The sequence below is a fragment of the Temnothorax curvispinosus genome, unplaced genomic scaffold, assembly GCF_003070985.1.
Source record: "Temnothorax curvispinosus isolate PA1 unplaced genomic scaffold, ASM307098v1 QBEX01008167.1, whole genome shotgun sequence".
Classification (NCBI taxonomy): Eukaryota; Metazoa; Arthropoda; class Insecta; order Hymenoptera; family Formicidae; genus Temnothorax; species Temnothorax curvispinosus.
In genome coordinates this window covers 1-9,260 of record NW_020217947.1, presented here as the reverse complement: position 1 = coordinate 9,260, position 9,260 = coordinate 1, and the positions used below count along the sequence as shown (strand labels likewise).

At 35.5% G+C, this 9,260-nt stretch overlaps 2 protein-coding genes across 3 annotated transcripts; one reads left to right on the top strand and one right to left on the bottom strand.

The window, feature by feature from the left end:
* The first annotated feature begins 279 nt into the window (after window positions 1–279).
* Window positions 280–3,023, top strand: LOC112457706 (protein RTF2 homolog). Its single transcript, XM_025020894.1, has 3 exons — window positions 280–557; window positions 1,985–2,368; window positions 2,453–3,023. Exons 1-3 carry the CDS (start codon window positions 489–491, stop codon window positions 2,846–2,848), a joined length of 849 nt encoding a protein of 282 aa, XP_024876662.1. The 5' UTR covers window positions 280–488; the 3' UTR covers window positions 2,849–3,023.
* Window positions 3,024–3,069: 46 nt separating this feature from the next.
* Window positions 3,070–9,254, bottom strand: LOC112457705 (membrane-bound transcription factor site-1 protease-like). Of its 2 annotated transcripts, none has more exons than XM_025020892.1 (13): window positions 8,924–9,254; window positions 8,066–8,865; window positions 7,578–7,919; window positions 7,315–7,499; window positions 6,458–6,755; window positions 6,159–6,310; window positions 5,638–5,918; window positions 5,458–5,560; window positions 5,087–5,345; window positions 4,710–4,984; window positions 4,370–4,644; window positions 3,913–4,186; window positions 3,070–3,577 (listed from the first exon to the last, which is right to left on the bottom strand). In XM_025020892.1, the coding sequence occupies exons 2-13, from the start codon at window positions 8,606–8,608 to the stop codon at window positions 3,217–3,219; spliced, it is 3,348 nt and encodes a 1,115-aa protein (XP_024876660.1). In that variant the 5' UTR covers window positions 8,609–8,865; window positions 8,924–9,254; the 3' UTR covers window positions 3,070–3,216. The 2 variants fall into 2 exon arrangements, with proteins under 2 accessions (XP_024876660.1, XP_024876661.1); XM_025020893.1 differs by having other exon boundaries at window positions 9,112–9,254.
* Window positions 9,255–9,260: the final 6 nt, after the last annotated feature.

The following is a 9,260-nucleotide window of genomic DNA, read 5'->3' as shown; positions in this document are numbered from 1 at the left end:
ATATTCGTGACCACCAAACGATTCCGCGTCGAATGAGCTATAAAAAAGTTAAATTGGTTAAAAAATAAAAATTGTCCGGCTAACTTCACACCGGAAATTTTATTTTTATTTTACAGGAAAACGACTAACCACCAAACGATCGGACTAGACTACCAAAGACCACCAAACGACCACCAATCGATTCCAATTAATGAAAGTTCGATACGTTGAAGTTGTCCGGCCAACTTCATAGAGGTATCCGACATGACTCGCATCGCTTTATTTTGCCCACCCTGTATACGCCGCCATTTCTCTTTTTCATTCTCGTCGTGGTCGTCGTGGACGTGGACGTATTTAGTTTGTTGTGTTCCCAGTGTTCTGTAACATCTTGTTTGGTTTGTTTGTCGTCTTGCGTTTGCTTCCGTTGGAATCAAGAAAGAAGAGGAATATATATATATATATAATATAAAATATATCGAGATATTTGTGGCAAAGTGTGAAGTGTCATCATGGGTTGCGACGGTGGCACTATTCCTCGCAGAGACGAGCTCGTTAGAGTGAAAAAGAAACCGGAGCAGGTAGGATTTGAAAGTCTATTATAGGCGATTTTTGGCGTGACTTTAGTATAAGCAACCAAAGCTGTATCAAACTGCACCAACACCAATAGCAACCACCGATAGCAACTTTGGTACATGTATCAAACCATACCAAACAATATCTATAACCTCAATCGGAGAAGTCCGATTTTTTTATTGGAATTGCTGATTATTGGGTATTTGAGATTATTTTATTTTTATTGCTTTTATTATATCTCGGGTGATTTTCGGTAAATCTGAAGGAAAGTGAATTCCTCATTAATTTGGCTAAAATTTAACATATTGTGTATTTTGGTGCGTAAAACACGAATGTGAAAGATTTTTTATTTTCATTTTTTTTCTTTTGTTATTCTGCGATCTTGAATATTATATTATGTGAAATTAATTGGGTGCCTTTTTTCACAAAATTCAAATACAGGTTTAATGTTGTGAAATAATTTCCATTATTTTATATGACTTTGTCCCATTTATCGGGCAGCTCACAAGAATATCCTCATAGAAGAAACTTGACGGTTTTGAATCTATATAAAGTCTGAGATTTTTTCGGACCTCTTTCATTATCTTGAAATGTGTATTAACCAGGTAATGTTGAAGCAAACAGATGGAACAGATTGCAATCTGACGGGGCTAGGTCTGATGAATAATCTGAATAACGGATAATTTTCTAGCCCAAAGCATAGATGACATCCTTCGTCCTCTTTTGCGGCATACTCGAGCGTTGTGCTGCAAAATGATTCACCTAATTTTAAAAACTGATACTTTTTGCACGTTGTATGAGTCAGTTAGAACAAATAATTTCCATGGTTTCAACAGCATTCTTTTTTAATTGTATTTAATTGTAATGTGAAAAAATGCAGTGTCTCAAATACTGCTTTCTTTCGACGTCATCGTGTTCATTGCTGTTTCGTGAGATTTTGTTGTCTGTGTCGCCAAAACATGGTGTTTTAAAAACATAAAGGTCCATACTTAGGTCCACACTTACAAATCATGAAAGGGCAAAAAATGTTTAATCTCAAAACTTTATATTATAAAATATCTCGAATGTAAAGGCACCAAATTAATTTATACATCTAATATTCATATAGAAGCCAATGTTGTTTATTTAATCACTTTCTTTTTTGTCTATGCTTGTACAATGATCTACATTTAGAAGAAGACAAAGTTTAATATTGTATTATATAATTATTGACGGAACGCAAAAAATTTTATGCTTGCTTCTTTTAAAGTAATTGCGGAACTACTTTTAAAGTGATTTTAGTAAATAACTTTTTTGAATTATGTATATTTGCTTTTATACTTAATGACCTTAATAATTTACCTATTTATAAAATTTATCTATTTATAAAATCTAGTAATCTATCTGTAGTAATTAATTAAATATTTATGCGCTTGCGTATAATTATTTACAGAAAGACAAGGAAGCGGAATTAGCTTTCAAGTGGAGGCACTGTACGATACGGCAATTGCCATTGCAACCACCGATCGTGGGTTGCAGCTTGGGTCGTCTGTACAGCAAAGAATCTGTGCTGGAAGGTCTTTTGGATCGCAATACTTTTCCAGAATCTGCTGTACACATCAAGAACTTGAAGGATGTGAGGAACCTTAATTTGACACCAAACCCAGCATTCAATGGCGACAAAGCTGAGAAAGGAGATGGTTACAACGACGGAGGCAAAAGCCCATATATTTGTCCAGTTATTGGTTTGGAAATGAACGGAAAATATAAATTCTGTTTCTTATGGTCGTGCGGCTGCGTAATGAGCGAACGTGCTCTCAAAGAAGTAAAGAGTACAGTAAGTAAAATATCCGGTATTTATATAGCAGAAATAAATACCGACGTAATTTAAAGTTTAACAAGAAAATGTTGAATTTCACAGTTATGTCACAAATGTCAGCAATCGTTCGAGGAGACGGACATAGTCATATTAAATGCGGAAGATGACGATCTGGATCTCATGAAGGAGCGAGCGGTACTCAGGAAAGCTAGTCAAAAGAAATCGAAAAAGAAGAAGTTAGATGATGATGTACCAACAGAAGAGAAGAAGACAGGCGAAGTGTCCAAGAAGAAGATGAAGAAGGAGGACAAAATAATCCCTAAATTGAACAACAATCACAAGGCCGATGATCCTGCTTATAAAAAAGCTAAAAGCGATTATAGCGTCGCAAAGGATCCTAAAGCGTCGGAAGTTTTCAAAAGCATTTTTACCACTCATAAAACTGCTACGGAGCAAGATAGAGCACACTGGGTTACTTATAATCCATTTTATAATTGATGTACCTAAAGTAGGGCTAGAAATTATTTCTTCAAAGAGAGGAAAAAATGTAAAAAGCAAAATGTTTAATATCATGTTATCTCATTAGGTCTAATATGTAGTTTAATAATAATCTAGGTTTAATATTATATTATCTCGTTTGGTTAAAAAAATAAAGGCAATAGATAGCATGTGATTTTTTTGTATCAAAATAATTTATTTGTATAATCTACAAATTCATATGTCATATTGTATGTTTTAAAGGCACATAATATCTAATTTGCATATAAATGTCTTGGAATTTAAATATACCCAATTTCCTAAAAAAATTACCTTAATTATACGTTTTATGTACAATACACAGTAATGGTTTGTGCGAAATTATCAAGTTACATTTGCGCAGGTATCCTTCGCACAACTAATGCTCGAATGGCTCTAAATATTCTGAGTATAATACGTTTCCTGCGCGAATGTCTGTTCAATCCCAAATGATTACACAAATACACGAAAGCTATCACTATAATAACTATTAATATTACGTATTTCCATTGGTATACAATTATTTGTTCATTTCCCTGATTTTCTTTTGTATCATAAGCCAAAATGTCTGTGTCGAGATTTTGCAACGTAGGGATACTAGCTCCACCAACTCGTCTCTTAAGCCACAAAGTGTCTGTATCCTGTACTACTGAATTTGCCGCGCTCATGGTATCTCCCATAGAGAGCAGCTTCTGAGGCTTGTAAAGTTCTCTGTAAAAAAAGAAGAGACGAAAAAAGGAATATTCAAGTAGTTTACAAAACCTAGAAACGATTAATAATAATGAAACAAAGGTATAATCTGCTTGAACACTTTACACGAGAGCCATCAGCCGTTTTTAGCTGACTTCTGATTATTCAATCCTTCATCATAATTATAGGACAATTGGGGATGCAATTTTAAAACGTCAGACTAGATATCTTGATAATTTTCCTCTAGCATGCATTTACTTTTCCGAAATCGAGATAGGAACAAGAAAAGAATTGGACAGGTTTACGAAACGTTTGGAATTGGATTGGTATTTATATATGCATGTAAAATTACTTACATTGGCACAGATTCATTAACTGGTACAGGCATGGCATATACAGGGATGATACATAATGGAAGAGATCTGAAACTGCCTGCTGGCTCATTAGTCATTAATACTTTACTGTGGCGACTAAAATGATTTTCTTTCATTCGACGTGGTAATTCTCCAGTCTCTATACTACTAGTCGTTTTAACAGTCTTGTGCTCCCTCTGATTTTCATCCATGAAAACAGTAGGTACATAACCTGTCGTTGTGTATTCTAAGATAGCATCGAGCATCCAAAAACAGGCTAAATATGGATAACAATACATTTTAACAAGTAAATAATATCCAAACCATAAAATTATGTAATTCAAAGATTATCAAATTTTTCAGAAAGAAACGAAAATTTGAAATATCGTGTAATGTAAAATATTATTTATCAATATTTAAAATATTTTGTCATTAACATCTCTTTCTTGTAACAACATACCTTTTTGTAAATGGCTGTCATCGATACAATTTGAATCTCCATAAACAACGAGTCTACCGGACATACTCGTCTGCTCTTTGACATCGTCATTCTGATCTGCTTGATCAACTTCGTTATTAATCTTGTCATTATGTGTCATTTCAACATCTTTCTCACTAGTCACTTGTAAAAGTCCAAGTATCGGTACAAGCTTAGGTATCCCTGATTCTTTTTCCAAAAGTTCTTGACCTTGGTCATATAACTCTGCATACAGAACGATTCCGCCTTTTGGAAATCTGAACAAATATAAAATCTGCTGTATACAATCTAAACCAGTTTTCCCGCGCGCAAAATATTTTACCTAGTTAGTGTAGTGCCAGACGCGAATATGACTGGCGCATGTTGGCCAAGAGTGAACTGACCGTTTCGTACTTCGTCGCCAAATGCCACACCCCAATTAGGATAAAGCAGATCGTTTATAGCTGGAATATTGGCACCTCCCGTCTCAGGTATCCACCATCGACGGGTATTCTCGTCATAAAACTTTATTTTTCGCATGACTGCAGTATTATACCAGTCTGCAAATACAATTACTGATAAACCGTCTTCTTCCACATCGTGTTTTAGCTTTACCACCTGTGGTTGAAACCAATTTATCAGTTATAGGCATTTTAAGCAAGGTCGGCATTTATATAGGCGGTAGAAACTAGCATAATTTTGTGAGACATAAACGCATACTTCTTCAGGGAAAAATTCCTCTTCCGTATCTACGATAAGTAGGGTCCCGTAATGTCTCGCGTCGAAACAAGTGAACGGATAGCCAAGCACTTCAAGATAATATCCGGCATTACGTAAATGTTGATACATGTCTTTAAAGTTTGTATGTATATGATCTCCGTTCCAGTCGAGAGGATCGTTCTTTACGCGCAAGTCATCTCTAGGAAAATATCCAGGTGGATATCGCAAGTTATGGTACTGATCCCATAAGATACGTTTACTGAAGAGATAATAAGAAATATAAATAATCTTATTAAATATCCACGCAACATATGTCAGTACATTATGTTCAAAAGTAACGATTATCTAACACATTGTATACTTTTACTCACTGCCTAGGAGGTGTGGGTATGACTTTTGCCTGCAATGGGAGTGTTATTGTTGATTGCCGTGGTTTGCCTGCGCCATCGCTCTCAACCGTGAGTGAGATATGACCTGTACGAAAATGTAATGCGTGAAATGTCTACTATAATACAAATTGATCTACTAGAGAAACAAAATTATATTCAAACCTTGTGTGATGCCCTGCCAATCGTGGGATGTTGATGGGACTGTTATAGCAACTGCTAACCAACCGGACCATGGCCACAAGACATCGCTGTGCGTTATCGCCACATCAATATGTTCACCATTGCCATTACCGGCATACGGATGCCAGGTAAGATTTACTACATTTCCAGCCACACCCAAACCATTTATTATAGTTACATTGACTATTGTGGGCATACCGGTATGATATATAGCTTGAGTACAGTACGGCCACATATATTGACACTCCGTCAAATCTATGTAACTAATCATTAACAGAAGAAGAAAACATTAATTACTGCATCATGTAATCAAGATTTGATCGATCTATTATCTTATTATATTTAATATACCCGATTGTGTTATTACATATACATTATAAACAATAGTTCATGCTAATGAATCGATAGAATTAATTAATCAAGCAGATACAATCAAGATCAAGTAATAGACAAGATTAAACGGTATTTTTTTTATATAGGAAGAAAAGTAAAGAAAAGTTTACCTTGGATGGAGCGTGACAGTAGGAGTATATGACTCTAAGAGATGAAATGCCCGCAAGAGATCTAATTTTCCTGCGCCTTGCTCGAACATACCAATCCCAGGTAAGCGACGGGCTGAATTCAGTAACACTTGTTTCATACTTGCCGGTGTTACCTTACATACATTTATTATTACTTATTAAGCATAAAACGCAATAAAATTCTATTTTCCTATAATATTCTATAGAATTATATATATATATATATATATATATATATATATATATATATATATATTGGCGCATAAAGAATCGATAATTACCTTCTCTTTATTAATTTTAGATACATTTGTATCTACAAATGCACTAGCTAATAGCGCTACCGCGCCGGCAACGACAGGACTAGAAACGGAGGTACCAGAGAGACTTCTACATCCATTCTGCAAAGCGGACCCTCTTACTCCTGATCCATATATGACTAGGTCAGGTTTGATTCTACCATATCCATAAGGTAATTCCCACGTGGTCATGCCGCGCGAAGAGAACCTTGCTATTTGATCGTCCCAATTGATGCCTCCTACACCAATCACATCCATTTGATCGGCAGGATTATTTAAAGTGCTGTGCAAACGAAATACCATGACGTACAAACACAAACTAATCAGACTTATAGTTCTTCTAGATACACGGGAGTTAAAAGAACAGCTCAAACTTTAAAGCGCATACAATACTTGCTAAACTAATTGTAAGTAAAATGTGTTTAATTAATACGAGTGGAAAGAGTGATCATTTTGAATATACATGTGTATATATATATATATATATATATATACAGGGTGTTTTCTATAACATGTGGAACCCACTTCCACTTCAGCAGTGGATAGGAGACAAAAAAAACAATGAAAAAAGTTCATATGTATAAGTCCCACATGTTAGGAAACACCCAGTATAGAGCAGTGATTTCCGATTCTATAGCGGGATTCTGTAACTCGTTAATGACAGTTTCGGTATCGTTGCACAGCTATTATATATAGTAAAAAAAAAGCTGCGCAGCAATACCGAAACTGTCGTTAAGAAGAGTTACAGAATCCTGCATCTGGTAATATAAAACTGAAAAGTCTTCCTAAATTCTTTCTTTTTCAAATAAACTACATGAAAATTGCAATATTATTTTACTTACCCGTATAAAGGTCCGTCATTGCCAATAGCAGACACCATAATGATACCATTAGCTGTAACCTCCCACACTTTATCGACGAATGGCTGGTCCATAAAATCTGGACCGCCAATGCTCAGATTTAACACTGTCACCTTGCGAAATATGGCATGATTGAATGCATCCAAGAACCATGAGGTATAAGACACCTATTACATTTCAGATAATACAAATTTTTTTAAGTGATAAAATTACAAGTAAAAAGAAAGCACGAAGAACGGAGATACCTGAGCATTTGTGAAAACGCGAAAAATATGAAGATCCGCATCTGGAGCAAAACCAAAACAATCTCTAGAGGATGACGCGATAACACCAGCTACAAACGTCCCGTGGCCTAGGCTATCCTCTCGAGTATTTTCATTCGTCCAATTTATCCTCTCTTTGATATTCTTAAAATGTGGATGACTAGCGGCAAGCCCAGTGTCGAATATCGCTACTTTTATATATTTCCCAGTAATACCCTTTTTCCACAAGACATTAGCTTCAAGTAAAGACGTAATTTGTTTCGGTATAGCTCTTAATAATTTTCGAGATGTATGTCTGTTTGTTGATTGCCCAGGCTGAACATTCTGAAATTAAGTATTTTTTTCTTAACACAACAGCCTTAGATATATTTCAGTATTGAACAATGTAACCGTTCAATACTGAAAATTCATCGATTTATAGCTACATTGATTTTATGACATTTCAAAATTTTGACAATTTGCAAACTTACATGATCATTGATTCTTCTTTTGGGGTTCTTATGTGCTAAGATATCAGAATCACTTGACGTTCTATTGATAAATTTTAAAGTTCTACGTATAAGTCTTTGCGGTGACACAGTCTTTACAAATGGATGATTACTTAAAGCCCTAAGCCCTTCATATTTATCCGTCTCTTTTAAGTGTATAATATCGAAATCGCTAGGATACACAGATGCTGCATTGTTGCGCAATATGATCTTCCAGTTCTCAATGTTAGACAAGTTTAAAGCAGCTCTTATATAATTTTCTCGTGCACATGCTCTATAGTAACCATTGAATTTGATTATATACTCATTTTCGACTACACTAGAAGAAAATGCGACTTGAACTTCTTGAGTATCATGACAGGATGGGCCTAAAGACACATGTGTTTTACACAGTGGAGATTCTGCGATACAATCATTATCGTCATGTTTTTCAGAGCTGCTGTTTGGATAATTACGGCTCGATCCATAAAGAACGCAGAGCGAAAGTAACAAGGAGACATATAGTAAACATGTGTGTAGCTTCATACTATTGATTCTGACTGAGAACTATGCTTCATACTTAGCCAAGGATGTAGCAGGCACTAAGCTAAGATGTGAAAATATTTTCGAGTGACAAGAGCAACTTTTCCTTTTCTTTTTTTAAATACAAGAATGCTCCTCACTTCTTCGATCACATACTTTTTGTGTTCTGTGATGGAGAATTTGTAGTCTTTGTAATCAGCTCGTGGCGCGGTTTGAAATTGAGTCTTTGGATCAATTAGTTCGAGCAGTCCAAAATGACCCTGAAACCAGACACGATCACTTGTTAGGCCTCTTTATGAACATTCATCACATTCTAACCTCAACAGACGGCTTTCGCAGAAAAATAATTTAAAGTATTTCGAATGATTTACAGAGCGCATTTTAATTGCGAGCTATTTTATGTCGTTGAGGGACTGCTTTGACAACGTATCGATGTAGATAATTCACATTTGGACACAGTTTAATATATGAAATGTGTATATATGTATGTATGTATGGTACATAACCTAGGGTCTGTTGTCTGTTTCTTTTTAGCTGCACTCTGGGGTACGTTCCAAAACTCTACTCTGAGTAGCAGGGTTAACCCTACGCCGTTCCAAAACGCGAAGTAAGTAACTATATGGGCGGAGCCTATTCGTTCCAAAAGTGAGAGTAA